This window comes from Cyprinodon variegatus, unplaced genomic scaffold (assembly GCF_000732505.1).
Source record: "Cyprinodon variegatus isolate N-32 unplaced genomic scaffold, C_variegatus-1.0 Scaffold556, whole genome shotgun sequence".
Taxonomy (NCBI): Eukaryota; Metazoa; Chordata; class Actinopteri; order Cyprinodontiformes; family Cyprinodontidae; genus Cyprinodon; species Cyprinodon variegatus.
The window spans coordinates 302,292-328,042 of NW_015151009.1; the positions used below are offsets into that span (position 1 = coordinate 302,292).

Below are 25,751 nucleotides of genomic sequence, written 5' to 3' on the forward strand. Positions count from 1 at the left end.
CCTACTAGCACTAAGTTGCTAACTGGTTAGGAAGATGCTTCGGAGACACCGGCCACAATCAAACTTGCTTGCGAACTTTCCGCCACAACAATCCCGCCTTTATTTACATTCACTTTATTCACTCATGTAAAGTCAGGCACCACTCGGGAGAATTCGGAAATGAAACTGTTGGAACAGCCGTTTCCCTACGACTTTAATGGCTGGTTAGAGGATGTGCGGAGCTATCAAGGTCTTGCAGCAGGGGTTGGCATCCCTGCAGGGTGGCTATCCTTCTTGGAAAATGGAGCTAAGCCTCTGCAATTCTCTCCTTTCCTCTTGGCTAATGCAACCAGGAGAGTAAACCTCTATAATTTGTAACAGTGACCTGCGGAATCAAGAAAAAAATGGGATGTAAAGAATATTAGTATATATCAATGTCCGCCATCCCCGGCTTCCTTTAAACGTTTTAGATGTCGCTCCTGCTCAGACAAAGCCAGCAACTTCCAAATGAAAATAATGAAAACGACGTCCAGCTTCTCTCCAGAAACTTGTCTCAACATGGCATCCCAAATGACTACAGCCATGACAGTGACAGATGGCAAAGCAGCTGGCACCACTCAAATTTGTTTCTCTTCTCTTTTCTTTATGTCCCCCCCCCCTTCCTGCACCTTTGCTGCTCTGGAGGTCTGTGGTGTATTGAAGTGGTGGATGATCAGTCACTGGGGAAGACATATTGTGTGCTGTAAAACAAGGCGATGTGTGTTTAGGCGGTGAAGCCCTCCGTTTTGCGTTAGTGGCCCTAAGCACATTCTGTAAAGATGGAGATGAGGCTTTTCTTACTTGCTGGCTGCTTTTAAGCTCATTAGATAACAGCTAAAGAAGATCTTCCACCAGCAGTGGTCTGAATTTATAAAACGCCTGCAATGAATATGTGAGTCCAATGCCAGGGAAAACAGAGCCCTTGTTTTTGGACATCCATGTGTCTCTAAAGCTGTTTTTTTAAGTAGGTTAAATGTCACTAAATGTACGGAAGAGGATTAGGGCAACTGGAAAAAAAAAGTTAACTGATTTTTAAATTTTATTTCAGTTTAACATGGGGAAAAAGTCAGAATTCTGAATTTTTTTCTCAGAATTCTGACTTTTTTATTGTCAGAATTCTGAGAAAAAAATTCAGAATTCTGAGATTAAACTCAGAATTCTGACTTTTTTCCCATACTATACTGAAATAAAATAAAAAAAATTAGTTAACTTTCTTTTTTTTTTCAGTGGCCCTAATCTTCTTCCGTACTAAATGGCACTAAAATCCCTGGAATTAAGGTATTTTTTTTAACCCCAATGAACTGAAACCATGTAATAAAAGAGAGACAGGAGGAGCCAGTTCAGCTCTATAAATGTTAATAACAATGTTATTTTTTAACTTTAATTTGAAACACACCTATAAAAACGTGTTCTCTGATTTAAACATTCAGATTAATGATATATTAATGATAAATCCACAGTTTACTGTTTAAGGCTGTTTTTTTTAAGCATTGACTAGGAGCCCACTGCCGCTCCTCTGACTGTTGCTGCACACTGCCGACCAGCTGGGTGAAATAAGGCAGAAAAACCATCTCCTTAGCTTACAAGGAAGACAGTCAGACAACTTTTTTTTAAATAAAAATTTATGATTTGAGCTTTTCTGTTTATAGTAACCAGTAGAGATAAATGGATACAACAATATTTTATCCCCATATTTTTTTAAAGTTTTTTTCCTTGTATTGGTATCATAGAAGGCCATGCCTGCAGGAACATTAAATTATTTAACTGGATTTAAAAATGCTCTTTTTTAAGCGAATGGCTGTCTAATGATGATCTCTAAAAGGCTATGTTTTCTTGAAAAACTCTGCAGATTCTATTCTTAAAACATTTGATCAGAAGATGCAGCATATATACAGTTATATCAGGTATAACAGGAATTGGATTCCTATGAGGCTCGTTTTGTAAAATTGAAATCACCATTACAAAACATCAAGAAAACACCAGCCTTTAAATGTGCATCAAACAAACAGATTTTTGTAAGCCTACACCACTGTGATAAAAGTTTATCGGTCTGATGTAAAATAATCTTAAATGTTGAGTTTTCTTTAGCTGTAAGCAGATTTAGGTTAGTAAATGTAATGAACCCATCTGATTTATTGAATTTGGCTGCATATAATATAAAAAACTAAACTACAGAATGTGACTGTTTTGGTTTATTGAATAATAAATAATAATGAATAACTACAATTTATTATAAAGCATCAGTTCTAACCCTTCCAATAGTGATAAATTAAACCTGCATGACGTACAGTTATATTTTACTAAATTAAACACCTTTAATTTGATAGCATTAATATATTAATATAGGTTCATTAATAAGGTTTAACTTAATAAGTTCAAAGAAACCTTGTCTTCTGTGTTACTGCCATCATTTATGTCCCAGTGATGTTTGCTTGGGCTATAATTAAATCTTAAAAGGCCACTAACTAATGATCTCAGTGCTAAATGAGCGCCTTTTGGTTTTGTGTTATGATGAAGTCACCATATGTTTGAGGAAACCATGCAGCCATTACTGTACAGTAAACACAAAGCAAATCAGTAGCTCCTGTTGTGCTTATCAGGCCGTCTGCCATATCAGTTATGGTAGTTGTGATGAACAGCAAAATGTCAGGTTCACTTGTAGATCAAGTCAACCATGTTTTATCTGTCAAACGATGAGGCTCAGCTGCAGCCGGAACAGGCCGGCCGACTGCCTGTTTGACGGTTAATGTGTAGAGGAGTGGGCGGTCATGGCTTCCAGCTATGCACAGAAAAACTTTAAAGATACACGCTTGGAAATAAAATTAAAAAAATGGAAAGATTATTTATTTTTTCTGACTCAAAAACAAATATCAAGTGTTTTCTAAAGCCCAAACCTAAAAGGCTCTGCTTTGATATTTCCACCTTTTTCCCTTCAAAGCCATCAACGACGCCATCGATAAATCTAGGGACACCACTGAGTGAGGCAAAGCGGGCCAGATAATTACAATTTCACCCATCTGAAGAGACCGCGGCTCTGATATTGGTTTAAACCCAAGAAATAATTGGTGCGTGCAATCACAAATTGGTTCTCCGCCTAAAATTTGGGCCCATTATTTCATTAGACGAAGCGCCGTTCGCCGTGCCAAAATTATTTGTGTGTCCAACACAGAAATTTAAATCCCGTTAGTTGTGATAATGTTGAGCATTTTCAAACCGTATCTGAGACAGTGGGACTTTCATTTGCAAAGCAAAGGCCACGTTTAGATGGGGATATAAGGAAGACGTAAATACCTCAGTCTTTCTTTCTTTCTATAAGTTTATTGGTTGTTTGTTTTTGTATTTGCATATTTGATGCACACGTGTGTGTGCATGATTTAGCAGCTATGCTACAGAGAGGTCCTATCCTGGGGTGCCTTCTTGCATATGTAATTGGATGTTACTGTAAATAATTGCCTGGGCATGTGCCAGTGTGATGATGGTTTATGATTTGTGCGTGTCTGTGCGTGCGTGCAATCTTTCTGTATGTTTGTCTGTTTCTGTATGTAGTCAGTGTGTGTGTCTGTGTGTGAGCACATCTGCCCCATCCGTACTCCACTCTCAAGTCCCACTGATTCTCCTTTCCAGCCATGTTGAATCCTCTTTTCCTTATCAGGCAAGCCCAGGCCTGCATCAGGCTCTCCTTGCTATGACAGAGGCTACAACAATAGGCCTGCGATACCGCTGCTTAGCGCTGCGTTTCGGAGGGGAAACCTGCCACGGGCGCAGATTAACTACAACACACACACACACACGTACACACACATACACAAAATAGATTGCAGCCTCCAAAACAAAACATTTTTCAGAATGCCTCCTCTTGATTAATGAAGCAATGACAAGAAGAAAAATATAATTTCTGAAACAGAAAAATCTGCCACCACTTGTTAAAGTTTAGGGGTAGCTAACAATAAACATAGCATAGGGGGAGAGGGTGGGCAAAAGGGGGCTGAGATAAATAGCTTGAGTGAAGGGCTGAATAATTTCTGGATTGTTCTGCTTTTTGGGCACATATTCCTACCCGTGTTCAAAATTACACAATAATCACCCTCCATAGGCTGACAGCGTGTGCCTTTCCCACTCTGTCCCAGGTGAAAATTAGGACAGTATCTTGACATTTTTTGCTCCTCTGTAGTCTACGAGCTAAAGCTCTCTGTTCGCAGCCAAAAGCATCAGACGCCGCTCCTTCCCTCCCACTCGCCACCACCTTCACAACCGTCTCTTAAGACCTAAAACACGTGTAAAGAGGCGAGAGCACGGAGAACGTGTCTGTGTGCAGAAGTCTGTGTGCAGCTGCATCTGGTTCTGGTTTTTACACTGAAGCAGAATTTGAAGGTTGTCCGTGAATACAGATGTGAGAATAAACTGGTAGATTTACAGTAAATAAAGAATTATGGCTTGGTTTTCAGCGTGGAGAAAAATCAATTGGCTGTTTTTTTAGAAAACAGCAGCAAAATCCTTTGAAATATTTAAAAATAACAAGCAGTTCCCAATTTCTTATTCAGGTAGAGTTAACACTATCAAACTTACTGTCCAGTAAAATCCTAGATGGTCAAATGCTGCGAAGGTTTAATTGATGTTTTAGATATTTGGGGAGGTGTGGGCCAATTAGAGGTGATGAGTAAAGAAAAAGGGACAAGTTATGATTTCCGAACAGCAAAAAAAGGTGTCTTAAAGGTTAATAGTGACTTTTTGTGAATTTTTTTACATTTTTTTTTCACCAGCAGCTCACTCTGGTTGCAAGTTTTTCTGAAAGAGGAGGTAGCCTGCTGCGGCTAAGCTAGTTAGCAGCTTGTAGCGAAGTTTGGAAACGTCTCAGAGCATAGTAACCTAACCCCAACCTTAAAAACAAAGAAAAAAAGGCTTTTATTTCAAACTAAATATCGACAATAATTTGAACTTCTTTAAAAATATTTTAACAATAACTATATTTTATTACCCCAAACATAATTTATGTACTACAGTTTTTATACATATTTATTAGTGTTGCACCGATACCAGTATGGTGCAGGGGCCCGGTCCAGCACTAAAATGGCGATATCGGTATCGGCGAGTACCAACAAATAGGGCACAGATACGATTTTGATGTTTATATGTCACTTGAACGCAGCCTTCTCTCTCACGACACTCACTAGAGTTAACTATTGGCCTGCTGCAGACCAATAGCCGCTCTTAACCAATTCCGCCGTAGCTTTTTCCTGCTTTCACGCATAATATTTATGGAGTTGAGATAAAACTAAAATAATTTCCTTATCTACATTCTTATCTAAAATAGGCTACATAAGGTTTATTTTTCTATTTTTTTATTGTATCATGTATGTGGTGCAAAAAACATATAGCGTAAGACAAGTCTATAAAGCTAATGACTTTTTGGTTAATTACTCAGGCACTATGTTCAGGCGGCTAACACGAATAAGGCAGTTTAAAAAAAATGTACTTCCCAAGTGTTTTTACAGCCATATGGGACTTATAAGCAAGGGTTGGTGCCTTCTTTCAGCCAGCTCTGTAGCAGTGTGCAGCAACATTTCTTTTATGTGGTAAAACAAGTAAACACATTATTTTATTAGTTAGTTCAACCAATAACTTTATGTTTTCTCTTCCTGTTCTTGTCATAGTAGCTTCATCTCACCATGAATTGAGTTTTTCAGTGTTTGGTCCTGTTTCTCCTCTAGACATATCTGTGGGTTCAGCTCTGTTTCATCCTTTTAGACCTTTAGAACCAGTTCAGAGCTTAACTGCTTCTTTCTCAGAAGAGCCACTTATGGAGCTAGTTTTTCCTTTGCTTTGGAAAATATTTATAGATCAGAGTCTCTATGCTCCGTTTATGTGTCTGCTTCTGTCTCCTTGATTCCCAGTCGGCCTCAATTGAAGGCCGCTCACACTGAGCCTGGTTCTACTGGAGGTTTCTTCCTGTTTAAAGAGAGTTTTTCCTCTTGACTGTCACCACATGCATGCTCAGTGTGAGGGATTGCTGTAGAGTCCAGACAGAGAGTTAGCAAATGCATGCTATCGCTACATTGATTGAATCCTGCAAAATTGGTTGGTTTTTACCAATCTGACTTTATTTTCTCTATAAAAAAGTGACCTTTGTTGTGAAATAGGGCTATAAAAATAAACTGTAGTGAATTGAACTTTACAGCAGGAGAAGTAAATTCTATGTTTTAATCGTAAATAAAAATAGAAAACCATAAAAAATAAAACTCAAACTTGTCCATGATCTTTCACTAGATTCTTTAAACCTCCATCTTTCCAAATAATTTTCCTTTTCTTCAAGGCTCTTGTAGAATAAAACCTGTAATAACAGCAAGCTGAGCTAATTCAGTAATGTGAAGACAGAAGACAAGATCGAAAAAAAAAAAACAAAAAAAAAAAACACCAAAGCATGATAGATGCTATCTGGAATTAAGCAAGCTTTATGCTTTTCAATTAGTGTGTAATTTGTACTAAAAGGTCCTCAAAACACATAACAACCAGATCTCTATTGAATCCAGACTCATTACAGTTGCACCTTGACTAAGCCCCCAGTAATTAGCATTGGTAAGGCATTGTATGAGAGGCAGCAACACCCTCATCAACACACATTTACAACACAGCTCTAAATCTGCTGCTCATTAATAGCTTGCCTCCCAATCAATTATTAACACCTACAATAGAGGCCCGGCTCACCGGGGCCAGGCCTGTTACTCCAGGCAAACCGCAGGGCCACGGTCTTCCTCCTGCTTCTGTCCAGCGTAGGTAATTACAGCTTTTAAAGACACCTGCTACTCAATAGCTTTGACCGGGACTGTTAATTTGGCCCCCCGATTGCAGACATTTATGTCTGAGTGTCACTATTAATTTGCGTTAATTTGGAGAGTGTGAGGGAGCCGGGGCCGGCCCCGGCTGAATGTTCTCGTCGCTCACCTGCGCCGGGGCTCGGGTTGTAATTGGAGTCTAATGGTCTGATTGATCAGTGAGTGAAGTGAGGGATGAGACGGCACACTGGCAGCTCCATCAGTCAGTCGGAGAGGAGCGGGTGGAGGAGGAGGAGGAGCAGAGCAGGGAAAGCAGCTAACTATAGCAGGAATAAGTAATAACCCCCCTTTTTTTTCTTTTTTTCTACTTGCTTTCATCAGCAACTCTCATCTTCTAAAACCATTCAAACCTGAACTAATGATGCCATTTTTCTTTAATATTTCTCCTTATTCTTATGATTTAGGTGAAACTACTGTAAATATAAACTAAGTTAAACCAGTGAATTAATTTCCCATTAGGGCACCCAGACCTTTGACTATCAATCAATGCTGCTTGATTAAAAGTAGTTTTATAGAGATGCAAAAAGAAATGTACTGGTCATTTGAATGGATTTTATATTTGATTGACCCCAATCACTGATTAGCAGGGCAGAAAAAAAAAAAAATGTTTTGAACAATATAATGAAGGGTAGAAGTTGTGACTGTGTAATAAATGATGCATAACTCTTCTTTTAGGTATCTGGGTTCTATTCTAGTCTAGGGTCAGCTAGCATCTCTGCAGGGTCTGTATGCAGACACACACTGCTACTTGCCCTTATTTTATTTCCTCTATGGTTTAAAATATTTAAGTAATCTTGTTATGATGTGAGGGATAGAAACCCAAGTCAACTTTGTTGTTTATGCAACAAACTTGGCCAATGAGAAAGATTCTGACTACTTTAAAGAGTAACTTTACAAGCATTTACATTTATTTATATAAACAAAGATCATATCTGACAGAAAGACTAAAGGACTTTATCTATAAAGAACTCAAAGGTCATTTATAAATAAAATATATAAATACATAATTAAAGAAACCAGAACTAAGAAAGAATTAAGGTTACAAACTACGGAGAAAAATGTATTCAAAAGCTGATCTTACTGGTTTGGCTGCAGAAACATTTTCAGGCATATAAATAGAGGAATAAGATTATTAAGATATAATCAGTAAAGTAAATGCACTTTTATTTTGATTGATAAGTCTATCCCAGAAACAGAAGATTTTAACATTCGAAGACAGCTTTAACTCTGAGAGGTTTTTCAAAGAAAGAATATTGATATATATATCACTTATATACAGATTTTGTATATGCCGTAAGTAATTTTTTCTTAAAAGACGTTTTTTTTTCCGTTGATTTGAGCTGATAAGACAACAGCTCCCTCTGATATGGAAGTTGGCTCGGAGCTCGTCTGCCTGGCTGTGTGTTTCCTGCACCAGGCCGCCTTTTACAGTTACTTTTTGCATCTCTGCTTCTGTCTCCTTGAACCCCAGTTGGCCTCAGCAGATGGCCGCTCACACTGAGCCTGGTTCTGCTGGAGGTTTTTCCTCTCCACTGTCACTACAAGCATGCTTAGTGTGAGGCATTGCCTTCAAGTCAATGAGTCGATGCAAGCAACTGGTTTTCCTTAGACAGAAAACTTTGAATCAATCTGACTGGATGATCTGGTTGAACTGTAAAGGGCCTTGAGATGACATGTCTTGTGAATTGTAAATAAACTGAATTGAATTGAACAGAACAAATGGATAAAATGGTTGAAATGGTATGTTTAGAAAATAAATTAAGAAACTCATTTACCTTTTTCAAGTGCAAAAAAGCTAACTGTCTTATTTTAAGTGCAAAAATATTAATTTGGAGGTAGATAATCTTATTCATATGATCCAATTAAGAGCATCTTCTCCTATTCTAAGACATTTTTACTTGTTAGATCCGTGTTTGAAGTGTACAAAATTATTTGCTAAGGCAATTTAAGTTTCAGATTTATACAGGAATCAGACTAGGGCAGTTTTGGTGTTTTTATATGTCTTCAAAAGAAATAAAATATCCACATCTGCAGATCAGAGCTCTCAAAACATGGTGATTGGGAATTATTGCAGCTTTATTTTGCTTTCTTTCCTCCACATAAACATAAAGAGGTTTAAGTTAGCATGCAGTCTTCAAGTTACACAAGAATGACGAAGAGCCGTGCAAAAGAAGCCAGGCACGAGCTGACAGTGCAATGTGTTTGTGTTAACAGGTCTGCAGCAGCAATAACTACAACTTCACTCCCTCATGCCAAGCGGAGCCCCTGGGGTCCACAAACCTGCCACGGCAACCCATCAGCTGTGAAATCTGCTTTCCTCTTTGATAAACGGTCGAGATGTGACCCTATCTCTGTCCTGCAGATGCCCAGATTTCCTGTCATGCTCTTTCCCTTCTGTTTTTTTTCCTCCTGCCATTTCTCTCTATCTCTTTTCACTTGCTCTCTTTTTTTCAAGCTTCACACCTCTCTTTCAAGACCTGCCTGGACAAATGCATGAAACGCTCCACTCGCCGCTCTTTCTCAGCATCATCCATCACCGATGCCCGTCTTCCACCTGCAGGCCACGGCGGACGCCAGCTCCCCCATTTCTTACCCTCCTGGGGATCTGGCTCCCCAGGCGCCGACCTAACCCAGCACATTCTCCTCCTGAATGCATCCGCCCACGCCAAAAAATGCCTCTCCTGTCCAGTTTATTGCAAACGCTGCTTAAATTCACAGTAATTTCATCATTTACTGTAAGCCCCTTTAAGGAGTCCTCTCACTTTAGCCTGTGTCTGGGCTTCAAGCCAGAGATCGTGAAACAGACCCGTGCACCTAATGTGGCGGCTTGCCGAAAATAGCTTGACCTCTAAAAATGTCCCGCTTTAAACGATGTGTCTGGATGGAGGGATAAAATATGTTTGATTTTCCCAGAGGCCATATCAATATCTCACCAGCGGGTCATGTGTTTTGAGCAGGGGAGAGGTGTCACTCCTGCCATATACCTGACTGCCTATGGATAATTCATTCACCTTTATGGTTTCAAAAAAATCCAAGCGAGTAAAAGGAGATTTAATAGTGTGCGGAGGTCACACTTCATAAGAATGACTGAGTGTGCCTCCTTGGTGAGGTAAAGGCCCGTGAAGCAATGAGCCTTTATTTCTAGCTCAAACGCTTTCTGCCACCTCCTGACCCTGCTCTGCAGCGGCGGCCGCCCTCACATGCATCAAACCCAGCCAGGCTTTCTCCGTCATCTCCCCCCACCTCCTCCCTCTCCTCGCAGTCACGTTCGTTAGCTCAACTTTTCCCTTCTTCAGGTGAGCCATCCAGATCGCTTCCTGTCTAGATGTGTCAGTGTCTAAAAATCATCACCTCCCACTGAAATAACTAGATAATGGATGCTGCAATACATTAAAAATGTTTCCAGAGTATGAGTGTTTAACAAGGAAACTTGATAAGCCAAACTATTCTACTCTCATTCTACTAAAAAACAAACAAAAAAACATGAATTAGGAAGTTTCAGACACATCCAAAGCCCAGAAACAACGAAAAAAGTTGCTCTGAACCTTAAAAGGAAGGTGGCTCATACAAAAGATGGCAACTGGGGTTGACCTAGCCTTTAATAAGAGATGGTGAGAAGCTGCTAACAGCCTCTACCCCATTTGGGAGATGAAACTCATGAGTGGAGGAGGGCAAGCATTGAAAAGAGCCCCCATGAGAAAAGACAAGCAGGAGATCCTTAAAGGCAGAGTATCTTCCTCTGCTTTTAATTGCAGGGGAGGTTAGGCATATTCTGTAACCCCTCCGCAGCCCATTACAGGTGATGACCAGCACCTGCTCACTCTATAAAAAAAAAAAGGAAAAATAAAAGTTGGGGAGGATGTGGGAAGAAATGATGAATTCTCCAAGGGGCAGTTAGTTTAAGACATGCAGTTCTCGCCAAGAGCAACAACCAGTCTATGTGTGGCGTTCAGCAGGTGGTGAGATGAAGTTGTTTGTGTCTTATGAGGAGATACTGAATAAAAGAAACAGACATTTTTGAAAAAAGACTGATTTAATGAGTTTATAGATCTCTGGGACAAACTTTGGGAAATGTAGCGCTTAGGGTCTTGAACTTTTCCAAGCTGTGCTTTATTATAACCAACTATGTGTTTTATTCTGGTTTTATAGAAAAAAACAACATAAAGTAATTACATTTTTGTGGTTTGAAAGAAAAGTAGAAATTCCTAATAAAATAAAGATTTAAAATCAGGGGATGCATTTGTATTCAGCCTTATATTACTAGCCTGGTCAGGCGGACTGACCTACAAGGGGAAAAAGTCAGTTTGCTATAAAACAGACAGACTGGACCAATCACAGGTCAGGAGGCGGACCCATAATGCAACACCACTTTTCTTTAAACATAATGCTGCGTTTACACCGGACGCAGCAGGCGCGACAGAAGCAGCGAGTTTACATGCAAAGTCAAAGGTTGACGCGCATCAAGGCGCAGCAAAAGGTCCCGCAGCGCGTTTTGAGCAGCAGGCGCAGCGCGTCGGGCGCGTTTAAGCATCTGACGCGCGTGGTGCGCCGCAAACGCGCTGCTGCTCGAGATCGAAAAATTGAATTTTTGCTGCTCGACGCGCCGCGTCAACCAATCAGAGAAGCTGATCTGGGAGCTGGCCGTGAGACAGACACATCGCTGATGACACAGAGCGCTGTGATCACTCCTCTGAAACAGTTTTTTGACGCATAAATTAACTTAAAAGGCAAAAATCTGCCGGCAGAATATGTCCGCTTTTATTATCCTGCTGCCTGCAGTTTGGATTATTTAGATGAAAAACACCTACCAGCCGCCGCGGTGAACCGCGAGGAGGCGACCCGGCCAGAGGCTGCTGATGAAGGGATTCCTACTGTCGGCGCAACGCCGGTATGTGCGGCTCCGACAGAAATAACATTGGAAGGCAGGATGGTAATCTGGATGAACTGACTGCATTGATTAAGTTTTCAGGTGGACTTTCTCACTTAAAAACATATTAAAACTACTTTATTCCCACTGATCACAGCAAATATAGCTGCAAGGCAGAGAAAGGATAGTGAAGCTCCGCCCAACGTGCGTCAGACCCACTTTTGCACAGCGCAGCCAGAGCAGCAAAGCTGCTTCAGCCGCGCATCAGAACTAACTGGTACAAGCAGTAAAAATGAAGCAGCAGACGCAATTTTGCTGCTCTTGCTGCGTCCGGTGTGAACGCAGCATAACAATCGAGACTACAGCTGCAATGGAGAGACTTTTCTGTATGTCATTTATTTTGTCCCAAAAAAGCTGTTTATATACTTAAACATTTTAACAACTGGCTGCTTTAAAAGCTTTTCTTTTCTAAAAAAAAAAAATAATAAAAAAATTGTTATTTGTCACATCTATAGTTATCTGATTGGTTACAACCTTTTTTCATTGTCTCTGTTAGTCCCGCCTTTGAAATCAGGTAAGTCAGTCTGACCGGCTCGTTAACTCTTTAACCTATAATCGTTAATTAAATCCAACCAAAGTAACAGCAGGACCCAAGATGTTTGTTATTTAATTTTAGTATATAACCACCTTGGGCACATTGGTGAACAAAAAAAGCAAAGAAAGGCTGCACATACTGTATGTAAGGAAACAAAATATCAAAAAGCATTAAGGGGTAAGAATACTTTTGTATGGAGCTTTAGCAGTGGTGGAGCGAGAACATTTTCATAGGGTGAATCTACAATAATCAGCATCTGTATTTTACAAATAAATCTCTGAAGACTGACCAGCTTTTCATAAATCTAAACACATTTATACAGCTATGTCAACTAAATGAATCATATATATATAGTTGTATTTCAGCATATTAAATGGTCTGAGCAGTTGTATTTTTATCAATACTTAAATACGCTTCTATCAGGGGTTCTCAAAGTGAGGGCTGGGATCCCCTGGGGGACCACGTGACACCAGGTAGGGGGTCATGAGATCGTCTTAACGCTTCATTAACGCATCATTACATACCTGAATGTGAATGTACCGTGAAAAAAATACATCAGACATTCATTCATTTACTGTAAAAAGCTAAATTAAAAAATTAGCTAAAAAAATCTTAAATAAAAGAATCTATACAAAATTGCAAATATCAATCAATTAAAACTTTGTAATATTAAGATAAATAAAAAAATTGTCATTAAAAAATACAATTCTTAAAAAAGAATAATTCAAATAATTATTTTTACACGTATAAATAAATATAGAGTAAGGTAATTAAGTGAATATGTATTTTAGGGGCCTGCAAGTCTTTTGCACTATTATTTTTGGGGTATTAAAGTAAAATGTTTGGGAAGCTTTCTCTTTTCCACCACGATACGAAGGAGGTTGTGATGTTAATCCACATGGGAAGAAGAAATCTATTTAGCGGCCAAAGGATTGGCTAGTGATTGGCTAGTTGGTGGTCATGGCTACCCCCTACACTTTAGTTGAAGAGTATCCTTTCTGAAGGCAACTTGATGAGTTGCTCCGTCAAATCACTTTTCCACTGAAGGATCACCGGCTTTGCTCCGAGAGAAGCCGTATTTCATGGCTATAATACGGCCGGAGTTATTTAAAGCCACTGATGACTTCAAAACCCACTAGGGAAGCTTAGAAAACAGTCAAAACTCTGAAAATGATTTAATAAAGCTCTGCATTCAAGGAATCCTGAAAAAAAAAAATGAAAGGAGCGGCCTATGAGTCTGAAAACCCTCGTGGACGTTTTTGTCCTTATGTGTTTTAACAGGATGAATAAGAGGCTGCTGATGACTTTAATAAGAGTCTCTTAATTAATCCAAATGTAGAATGAAGGATCAAACCCCATGAAGGACTTGTCACTCCAGTAGAGCAGCAGGTCAGCGCCAGCCTCTGCTGGGATCTTTCAAACTACAGATAGAAAGCTGCTGTGTGCAGGGTAGTGTTTGGAAATAATGAGTAGTGACTTCTTTCAGTTGAAGCGTAACTCAAGCTCTAAATCTGCCAATTAAAATGTTTTGACATGAAATATGCAGATCCAGCGGTTAAAAACCCATTTAAATCCTTATGTTTCATCCCATAGGACTCGCCTCAGTGTGTTAGGATGTCGTAGAACAGGAAAAAGCTACTGTTTAAATGTTGAAGAACGTAATCATGTAAGTGATGGAGCTTTAGGAAGCTTCTCTGAGAAGCAGACACATAACTATAATGGGATGTATAAGGGCTAGAAATGCCCCAACCTGGTATTAAATAATAGATATTGGTTTATATAGACTCTATCTAATGCTGTATCATAGAAAGTGATATTTAAAGTGTTTTGGAAGTTTAAAGTTCAGTAATAAAGTCAGAGTGATGCTAATATTCCCACATGGAGCTAATATTGTTTTCCCTAATGAGGCATTTAGCAGGTTTATTATGGTGCTTCAGCACAGGTAGTTAACTTGGTTGAGAGTTTCCCCATTAACTCCAAACATGTTGTGTTAATTTGTTCCATTATTGTTGCAAGTGAAGAAGAGGTTTAGTAAATGGAATAAAAAAATGCAATGCTGATGTAACTTTGCAAAAACTTTGAAATCAGAAAAGGTTTTTAGAGAAATTTTGCTGTTTTCTGAGATTTTATGTTTTCAACTTTTTTTTATTTTAACATTTTATTTTATGAAACAATTTCTTTCAATCTATTTACAGATTTTATATTTTCAAATTAAATTTTTTTGCCCTTGACTTGCACATTGACCATTGGAAATGTTAACATCAGTGCAGACCAAAAAATCTTTAGAGAAAGAAGTGAAGAAACTGTGAAAAGGTATGCAATTCATCAGACTCAGAAATGTGGAAAAAATAAAATAAGAAATCATAAAAGCAAAATTAATAATAATAAAAATTAATCATAGAAAAAAACAAAGTTATTCTCAAAACCTTTTTTATATAATTTTTTTTAAATTTCTTTTCTGAATTGCATTTTTTTCTAAATTCTATTTCCACAGCATGTTCTTTGCTTGCATCAATAATGAAATAAATTTCACTCCATACAAAGAAGAGTGGCAGTCTAGTGGTTAGGGTATAGAGCTTGGAAAGCTAAGGCTCTGAGTTTGAGCCCCACTCCCACAGACTGCCACTCTGGGTCCCTGAGCAAGACCATTAACCCTACGCTGCTCATCGGGCGCCCCAAGATAGCAGCCCACTGCTCCCCAAGGGGATGGGTTAAATGCAGAGGTAAGTTCCTCAAATGTGAGATCAATACACTTCAAATCAATTATTAAACCAATGAGATGAGTGACTAATTTGTTTCCAAATATGAACTGAAACACCTGGAGGCAGCCTTTAAGAAACCTCCATATTGCTGATGAAGAGTCTCAGTCATCCAAGTAATAGTCTTTCCGTAAAAGTAAAAAAAAAAAAAAAAAAAAATCCACTGGACTTGGTTTCCAAGATTTGAGAAAGCTTCCTGGAGAGGTGGCGAAACATTTTGGAAACCAAGTCCAGTGGATTTTTTTTTTTTTGAACTTTTACAGAAAAACCTCCATATTATTGCTGTTGATCATTGCATCCCGGGTAGTTTGCCAAAAATGCTAGGCTAGCCTTAGCCTTTTTCCTCTTTGTTTTTATAAGACCTGTTGATAATATGTCTCATCACACCTTTAAATGCATTATAAGTAATTTGAGGGAAAACATAACCACAGCATGCTTCTCCTACGCTTACTAGTTGTATTAAGCTGCTTTGAATGTCAGAAATTGTAGTTTTTAATGTTTCAGACATCAGAATGTATTGTGTTGTTTCATAACACAAAGCATTCTTTCCATCATTAAGACCATAATATAAAATGGTGAGCTGTTTGCTAAACTCAGACTTGTTATTACAAAAATAATAATCATTGGTCACTTATTTTATAAACCATACAAAAATAATTTTTGGATTTTTTTGCATTGGCTGCACAAAATGAGGCCACACATGTTGCTGGGGTTGTAGCTGACATGCTGTAAATTCAGTGGCAGTTCACCAACAACATGTGTCGGTGGTTGTCTTAAATTTGTTTTTAGGGAAGCCTGATGAAATAACTAGGAGTTGTTTTTTTAAACAGGATGTGCAAAGTCAGTTTTATGGTTACTAATGGTAATTTATCATTATTATTGTCAACGTTTTGGTGCCTCAACTCCATACAGGTAAAGAAAAGTAAAAAACACTGCTGCACTCATCATCTGGTGAAAAATGTGTTGCTTTTTGTATCTCTGCTTCTGTCTCCTTGAACCCCAGTCGGCCTTAGAAGATGGCCGCTCACACTGAGCCTGGTTCTGCTGGAGGTTTCATCCTGTTAAAAGGGAGTTTTTTCTCTCCACTGTCACTACAAGCATGCTTAGTTTGAGGAATTGCATTGAGTCGAAGCAATCAACTGGTTTTACTTAGATAGAAAACTTTGAATCAATTTGACTGGATGATCTGGTTGAACTGTAAAGTGCGTTGAGATGACATGTGTTTTGAATTGGCGCTACAGAAATAAATTGAATTTATTAATTTAAAAAAATCCAGTTTTTTCGACTTCATTTAATAGTTTCTAAGCCGAGCTACAGTAGAGTTCAATTCATGGGTGTCTCATTACTTATTGATAACACTTCTGAGCAAGGCAACTCCTGCTTGCTTACCTGAAGCAGTTTCTCATCTAAATAACTTCTAAAATCACACTTTTTTATTGCACTGTGGCTCCAAAGCCCCCTCTTTAATTATTCTCTGTTTGCTCTGTCCTAAAGGTGTTTTTTCATTCCCGTTTTAATTCTCTTTCTCTTGCCCACATGGCTACAGGACATACCAGTGCGGCGGTGTCAGTGCTTATCTCGATCTTTCCTTCAAACGGTCCCCATGTTGTCCCCACAGGAAGCTGCTGCCGGCTGTGGATCCGACGCTCGCCGTCTTTGAGGAACGCGTCCAGCTCTCCTGAAAGGTTTAAAAATAGCCGGTCAGAATTCAGGTTCAAATCACAATCATGTTTATTCCTGATATTTCAAACTGACACATGGACCTTTCTTTCTGCATCACATCCCTATAAAAAACCCCATAAAGGTTAAAGCCAGTCATTCTCAGCATGGATTAGCAAATCAAGCGAGCATCCATCTGATGGTGTTCCTCAGACGCAGGGAGCCCTAACCTTACTTGAAAGGTGTCTTGTGTGGAGATAATCTCTGTGAGACAGTGCAGGCTCACTGGCTGCTGAGGGGGAGCTAAGCAGGCCTATTTCTGTTGTTCCAGGAAAGGAAGAGCCCTTGTTAGTGCTCTGCAGAGCTCCAGTTAATTAACAGTGGAACCGGATAGCACTGTTAGTACTACCGGCGCTCACCTCCCTGACGCCCCCGGCTATCTTATCTCTTAGATTTAGTGTACTTTTTCTAGGAGGGTGATTAATCAAATAGTTATGATAAACCTTGTGGAGGGCTGTGACGAGCTTTGCAGAGGAGGATGTTTCTGGGATGTCTGTCTTTGTGTGTGCGTTGCTGAGAGAAAGCATGCAGCACGTTGCAGTTCAAGCTGGTTGCTCTGACAACATCATAAACCCAGGAAATGTAGTTGCTCTTTTAAAATTGCTTGAGTCATGTTAGAAGTCCAAGGGTTCCAGGACTGGTTTTTATTTAGTGCAACCTCTTTTTTTTTTTTTTTTTTCTTTTTTAACATCTTTCATACCGGTAGATTTCCTTGTATCCTTGTAACCAGGATAAACATGTCATACTATGGCCAACAACAAAAAACATCGACATATCCGCTGGTTTTATGCTGTTAACCCTTTATAGGGCACTCAGTGAAATACTTTGAAAATCAAAATTTCAAGCCAATAGTGTTATTTGAATCCAGGACAAGACCTTATTACCTTTGTAACGCCAACTTGCCATATATATTAAGAAAAATAACAAAAGTGCTACAATAAGAAATTCATGAAAAACACATCTGAGAGTGAAAGAAACACATGTATATTGGTACAACATAACCTTAAAGGCATTAATGTTGATACTGCTACTTACATTTTTTAGTTTATAAACCTAAATATAATTGTTAACTAGGCTTAATAACTTTTTAACTTTTAAAATAGCTTTTTACCTTTTTTTCTTGACTTTTTTTTTTCAAATTAATTTACAGTAGGTAATATATCATTCAAGGGTTCATCTAATTGGTCAAATGCCAAAATAAGATGTGCAGCCATGTAGCAGGATCTTTGCTGAATGTCTGGATATAGATCTAGTGCTTCTAGACCTCACTGAGGGACGGAGGAGATTCTATTTGTAAGTGGTATGCAAGGGATCGAAAAAGGCTTAAGACTAGGGCTGAAACATTTATTTGTGATTAATTGATTATTGAAATAACTTCTTTTCCAACTTATTTTGTAATCAAATCAAATCGCTACGTAAAGTAGTGGTAGACAGAAATAATAAGCTATTTACAGATATGAGATATAAAGTCTACAAATATATAATTAACTTTTTTAGACATACATAAATATTTTCCGCATAAGATTAAAATTAAATAGTTTGGGATAGGCCTTATAAAATAAATACAAGTCAATAAAATGTTCCCATAAGTCACAAAAAATAAGAATGTATTTGTGAAACATGAAATCAAGAGTTTTTATTGCAAATGTTTATTTATATTGTCATGAAAAATTACCAAAAAATATATTTTGGAATAATTGATTTATTGAAAAGCTAAAAATAAAACAATCAATAGATGAATTACTAAAACAATTGATTGGTGCCTTTGAAATTCCTTAGTTTTAACCAAACATCTCCTTATTGGTCTCCTTATAAGGTGAGTAAACCTCCTTCACTTCAGAACACAGTAAAGTTCATGTTATCCACTGGAGAGATGGAATAAGATGGTGTAGAAAGTGGATGGATGGGTTCATAGTTCTAAACTAATCTAAACTAATCTAAACTAATCCAGTTATTTTGTAGGTTATTGCAGTTTTTTAGCTACAGCTTAGCTTACCATCATCGGTGCATGAAAAGGTAAATATAAAGAGTGTTAAGTTTGTAGTTTCCTGAAATTAAGAGGTGCAATAAAGCAACAGCTCTAAACTTTTTGGGTTGAGAAACTAACCCAGTTAGTAAGTTAGTCAAACCCACATCCTGGTCACCTGGTTCATATTCCAGCCATAATGTGCCTGTTTTTCCTGGTTGTCCTTCATGTTTGCAGAACGTGTGCGAACAAACCAGACATGTGTTGTTAACAATGTGTCTTTGAACCCTGTTTGTTACCTCCTGAGGCCACATGGGCTGAATGAGGCGCAGCGATCGGTGAACTTTGTGATGCGCCTGCTTTATAATGACCTATTCAGCGCCAGCCTACTCTGTAAATATCAACCGTGTATCTGCAGCGCAGGTATTGTTGGTATGGAAATGCGTGACTATGTGCTGCTTTGCATGTAGAACCGCGGCGGAGGTCGCGTCTAAAGAGGCCACCAACGACAAATGACCCATTGTAAAAATCCAATGACCCTTCTATATAAATTATAATCATCCCGCTTGAAGAGTTAAATGCCACCTTTGGGTAAAACAAATGTCTCTTTTTAGAGCTTTCTTTGCATAAATGTAGATAAAAAGTTAATGAAAGCGAATGTTTATTTATATTTTAGGGAGATTACGCGGTTTCAGAATCAGCCTTAAAGTTAGATATTCTTGACAGCTTTATCTCATCCTTCCCCTCCCTTTCTATCCGCTGCCCCCCCCTCCTGCTGTTGCATGCTGCCTTCCTGATGCTGCAGTGGAAGGTGGGTAAGCTCATTACACAGAAATAATTAAACACTGGTGCACAGCTGGCCGTCATCACTGAGAGCAACAGCCACCGCTTGATGCATTCTGTTTGTCCTCAGATAAGACCCGCGGCCTTTAACCGCTTGGATGCAAGTTCCTGTTTAGCCCCGCTTGACACACTCACTCACTCGCACACACACAAGCCGTCCCCAGCCAAATACTCTGACTCTTCCTCCTCCTCTTCGGATTCAGGGTGGGGCCCTTTTTATCTAACATTAATAAATAAATAACTGAAATAACGAGGTAATGTGTAGGTGCACGGAGAAAGAGTCGACACAAACAGTACGATACAGGCTTTGCTGTTTGCGGTCGGCCATGTTGACGTGCTCATCGTGCGCGTCTCATAACCAAATGTTGCCTGAGGATCTTGGCTCCCAGATTCCTTTTTCACATCTGTTACAGATACAAGTGGAGAATCTCCAGAAAAGATAGCAGCAACAGCAGAATAATGAGTTTCCCTTCCACTTGTTTTCATCAACTTTTACATTTTATTGGTATTATTCGCTAGAAAGTCCTAAACACAGACCTTTCATGACTCTGGCATCAATACATGCATTTAAATCTGATTCATTTTGAATTTGATCTCAACCTCTTTGTCCTTGTAAAGTCTCTCTGATATTGAACTGAATAAGAATCCAGACGTTTCTTCTTTTCACTTTGTTCCCAAATAGAGGCTCAAAACAAAAATGAACTAAACAGAAAATCAAAAATACCAGCAATATATATATATATATATATATATATATATATATATATATATATATATATATATATATATATATATATTAAACACAGCATCTTGTGTTTAGGTTATGGTGACCAGACATCCCCAATTTCCAGAGACAGTCACCGTTTTGGACCACCTGTCCCCGGCTAAGGCTATCCCCGGAAATGTCCCTGATTTTACCGTTTCATGAGTAAAATCGGGACAGTGTACATTAAAAAGCATTCCTGCAAATGCACCAGAATTAGCCAAAAGGCTATTTTTCATCTGTTGTCCCTGGACAGATCTTAAAATTGTCTACCTAAAAAAAAAACACAACAGTAAGCATGCTACAATGTAAAATACAAATATAAAAAGAAATAAAAACAGCAATAACTCCTCAAAACTGATTTAAAAATACAGAATAAGTGTTCGCTGGACTACAGAGGTTCATAAAATAGAATAAAACATTTAACCTATGTACATATAAATATATATACATACATATATACATACACACTTTATTATTTTGTTGATAATAAAGAAATAAGCCTTTGATGTTTTTTTGTTTTACCAAAGGAAATGTAACATAAACCAAGCTAATTAATAAAAAGTAAGACAGACCATTGGCTGCTTGAGGAAATATACTCAGATGAAATTAAACAGAGTGATTTAAAACTCCTTTGTAAGGCACTAATCTGGTTCGGTGGTACTCCAAGGATCAACAAGGGTTCACCTAAAGATGTTTTTACAACTGATCGATGACCTTTAGTTAATATCAGATAGTTAGTTTGAGTTGTTTGGCTGTTTTTTTACACATGATTTTTGTTGTTTAAATATCAAAAAATTTGTAAAAATGGATGAAAGCATTACTGTCCCAGTTTCCTATTTTCATTTTCATGATATGTAATTATTTTCTTTAACGAGTTGGTTTAGACCGCAGAAATCTGGTCACCTTAGTTAAGGTGGTTAGCTGAAGGCTCATCATGGTCGCCTCCGTTCGTCACCATCTAATGTTCAATGCTGCACGCTTGGCAATACAGCACATACAGCATACCCCTCCCTCCTCTGAATCTCCACCAAAACTTCTCCACCACCTTCACCCCCTACTCCCACCGCCTTGACGCCTCACCCCCCACCCTCCGATAAGATCATCATCTGTCGCTAGACTCTAGGGTCTGTCCCTGCACTCCACAGATACTTGGCAGACCAATGAATGTCCCTTTGTGTGGGGAGATCCTCCTCAGATAGCAACCAAGATGCTCCATGCTGGCATCTGCTTGTGTGTGTTTTTTTTTTTATGCGCACGTGTCTCCATGCCTTTCTTTTCTGCTACAGTTTTAGAAAAAACGGTGAGAAACAGGGCGTCCCTCTCCCTTCGGTGTCATAAAACTGAAAGCTAATGAGTTCGTCGGTGGCAGGACGCCAGCCGGCGATGATCTGAAGAATAAGTGGGTGTCAACCGTCGACAGGCAGAGAGGGAAACGGCCCCTTTCTACCTCTGAATGATATTATTAGATATAATAAAGGGATTCTCAACAATCCTTTAGCGGGTACATTTCTCTCTTCATATCCAGTTATTAAACATATTATACAAAGCAAACCCTGCATTAACCTTTCAACCACCTCAACTTGAACTAGAATGCTAACAGTGGTTATTTCACCCAAACTTAAGACTAGAAATTCATTTTACAGCGAACAAAAAGGAACAGAAAATTATTCTGCACTGAAAGACGTGAACTTTCAACGCCGTTTGGTTAAATTAAAATCGTAGGTTGTTTCAAATCAAAGTTTGTATTTATGGTTGAAAAGAATCTCTAGCTATGGAAAAAAAAAAATCAGATACAATTAGGAAATTGTTTCAATGGAAAAAATGTTTCAGAAATGAAATTTTGTGAAAAAAAAAAAAAGAAAATATTTTGTCAATGGAAATTTAAAGAAAAAACTTAATAAAAAAAACATAATTGAAGTTTTTTCAAATGTAATAATTTTTTCATTCGTTGTTAATTTTTTGGGGGTTTTCTAATTTTTTATTTATTTTTTTATTTATTTTTTCCAAATCTTGATTTAAAGATTCAAGTTTCTCCACTTCAAGCCCATTACGTACAAACGCTCTCTCTTGACCAATAAAATTCAATATAACAACCAGGCAGACCAATAGAAATGCATCATCGCTCCTCCCTCCAGGGGAAATTTAAAATAATTTCCAATTCAAAGTTGTGAAGCTGCCATAAAAAGGCCAAAGAGCCACATGTGGTTCTGGAGCCGCATTTTGCAGAACCCTGAACTAGACCATTCAAAGTAATGAAATACTTTAATTTGATCCCTTCTCCTGTAGCTCTGGAGTACGCTGACTTCCTGGAAAACAAATCTTCGCCTCATTTTCAAGTCTTTTAAACCTGTAATCAAATTTCTTTAGATTGTTTTTAGTTTCTCTATCCCTGCTAAAGAAAAGCATCCCTGCAACATGATGCTGCGACTGTTTTTTAATGTAATAAACATTGCAAAAGCAGACAGAGAACTGCTGAAAAACCCTTTATTACATCTAACAATGTTATAAATTAGAAGGTGCTATGTTGCTGCAATTATATTTTTAAGAGGCAATATTTAAGATACAGTTTCAGTGTAGATCTCATAGTAATTGCACATTAGGTGCAGGTATAAAATTTCATAGAATTTGTAGCCTGAAGTGGACCTTATGATGGACGTAGAGACGTTTTCTAAATGGAGGAATCAAAGCAAACAGATCTGACCTACTGCAGGTGTGTTTAGCATCAATTTAACTTCTTTAACCAGTTCAAAGGGGCCTCTTCAATAAAAAGAAATTGCCTGCAGTGAAAAAAAAGCCTGATTAGCAGCCCTGCCTTTGGTTTTTTTCACCTTTTCTCCAGTTATCAGCATTATTAACAGTAAGCATGGATACTGTAGGAAAACAAAGAATGAGTGAGAGCAGACGAGAGGCTTGAGCTTCATGCTGCAGACCATCCTTCTAGATATCAAGCAGCGCCTCTGAATCAAAGCAAATAAATTACTGCTGTTCAAAGTTCAATAACCTGTGTGTGGCAATTCAGGAGACGTCCCACCGAACCCCAGTCATCTCCGCTGATAGGCGGTGTTATACAGCCGGCAAATGGGCTATAAATTAATATACCATGAGGGGAGCCATATTGGATGAAATGGAAGGCGCCGTATCGGTTCAACAAAAGGTTTCACATCTTTAAAGCTGATATGTGATATGAAATTTTACAGCTGAAGGAGAAATGTCACCAAGCTTTGATAAGAAAGCGATGAACTTTCTACCTCTTGTGCCCAAACTGCTTTTATCGGGTCTTGGTGAGCAAAATGCATCATTTATAACCTGCAGCCCACAGTATTATCTGGGAGAGAGCCATTTGTTTTAATACATCGAGGGACCCCCCCCCCCAAAAAAAAAAAAAATCCTAATGTTCCCCACCTTTTTACACCAACCTGCTGATTTACAGGTAGCTGCATTTTGATTTCTAAGCTGTTTGCTGCAGAGCAAGTTTAAAGGAAACCCACTGAGTTTAGCATATTGAAAGGGGGGGGGTGTCTTGTTTTCAGGCATAAACAGCTTGGGTGGAAAAGAGCCATTTGTTTTAATACATCGAGGGACCCCAAAAAAAAAAAAAAACTCCTAATGTTCCCCACCGTTTTACACCAACCTGCTGATTTACAGGTAGCTGCATTATGATCTCTAAGCTCTGTTTGCTGCAGAGCAAGTTTAAAGGCAACCAACTGAGTTTAGCATATTAAAAGGGGGGGGGTGTCTTGTTTTCAGGCATAAACAGCTTGGGTGGAAAAGAGTTAAACAAGACAAAGGGATTAGGGCATTTCAGCTGTGACACTTCACATATAGGCTCAGGGCAGCTGTAGAAGTCCTTTAGATTGAAGAACCTGAGCTCCTTCTTGTCAACAGAACAGAGATGTTCCTTCAGTAATGCCTTACCATGTAACCACGTTATTTACCCAGCATGCAATTTTGTGGGCTAAAAAATGGTAAACTCCATGAGTGAGAATTATCTGATTCTGTTAACAAAAGATATATAATTTCATGGGGTTTTATGCATCAAAAATAAGGGAAATTACAACATATTTAGACCAACATGTTCAACTAGTCATGAATCCTTTTATATATTGATGGGGAATAAATATCCTGCCCTGTTTTGAGTGAGTCGTGCATTCCTTTAAAGCATTGGACAGAGTAATACATCCATTTTCTTACACGTTTGTCCCAATTGGGGTCACAAGGGGTGCTGGTGCCTACTGTATCTCCTCTTTAGCAAGAGGCAGGGTACACCCCGGACAGGTCACCAGTCCATCACAGGGCAACACAAAGGACAAACAACCATTCATGCACACACTCACACCTAAGGACAATTTAGAGACTGTGTCATTTGGAGATTTGGACTGTAGGAGGAAGCCAGAGTACCCGAAGAGAACCCACGCATGCTCAGGGAGAACATGCAAACTCCATGCAGAAAGACCCCAGGCCAGGAATCGAACCCAGAACCTTCTTGCTGCAAGGTGCACGGTGCAGTGCTACCCACTGCACCGTGGACAGAGTAATCAGAGTAATCATTTTCTAAATAAAAGGCAAGTTCAATCTGAAACCCAACAGAATAACAGCATATTTATTCTGAATTGATAAAAGTAAAAACCTGCACTCATTGTTGCAAACTATTGCTGCTGACAATCTAAATACACTCACAGACAAGAAGCTGAGTCCTGCACTACAATATCAACACAGCCATTGTGGTTTGGTGTCATCGAACACCTGAAATATACCAGCTGTCAGGCACAGCATCTCTTCAAAAAGCCTGGAGAAGTTAGCAGCAGGATGGCTGACAACAATCTCTGAGGCATCCATCTTTAGCCAAGCACCGCAGTTCCTATTGATGGCATGTAAAAGGAGACGGCCAAACTTAAAGAATAACTGTCCTCGCACACAGATATCACAGACAACATCTAGAGGACACAAAGCAGTCCTGCTGCAATCTGATCTGTTTAAACGCTTTTCTTTCAAATTTCAAACGCGTCAAAGGCACATTACTCTACCTGAGTGTGACAGGATGAGTGAGGGATGGTCAGCGGTGCAGTGGGACAGCATGCCTGGCTGACAACAGGATAACAAAACTAAGACTGAAGCTGTAAAGAGAAAGGGATGTTTGGCTGTTTAAGATTTGATTTCAAATGATTTATAAATAAATAAATAAATACAAGTGACACCAGGAATCACCTGATGATCACCTTTAAAAAGATTTTAACGCTCCAAAAGTTTTTTTTTCATCAAACTTTTCCTAAATTCCTATAAATAAGGCCGGAGAGAATGAGCTGTTATACAGGCTTCCCCAAAGTCGGTCCTCCAGAGCTGCTGTCCTGCAGGTTTTAGAGGTTTCTCTGCTTTAGCACAGCTGGTTCT

At 38.8% G+C, this 25,751-nt stretch overlaps 1 protein-coding gene across 1 annotated transcript in view; it reads right to left on the reverse strand.

Annotated features, from left to right (window-relative positions):
- zfpm2 (zinc finger protein, FOG family member 2) overlaps positions 1–25,751 on the reverse strand; it is a 198,905-nt gene that overhangs the window by 88,279 nt on the left and 84,875 nt on the right. The window contains exon 4 of the mRNA XM_015391689.1: positions 16,623–16,747. Within this exon, the coding sequence (XP_015247175.1) occupies positions 16,623–16,747 (125 nt within the window). The remainder of the gene's footprint in view (positions 1–16,622; positions 16,748–25,751) is intronic.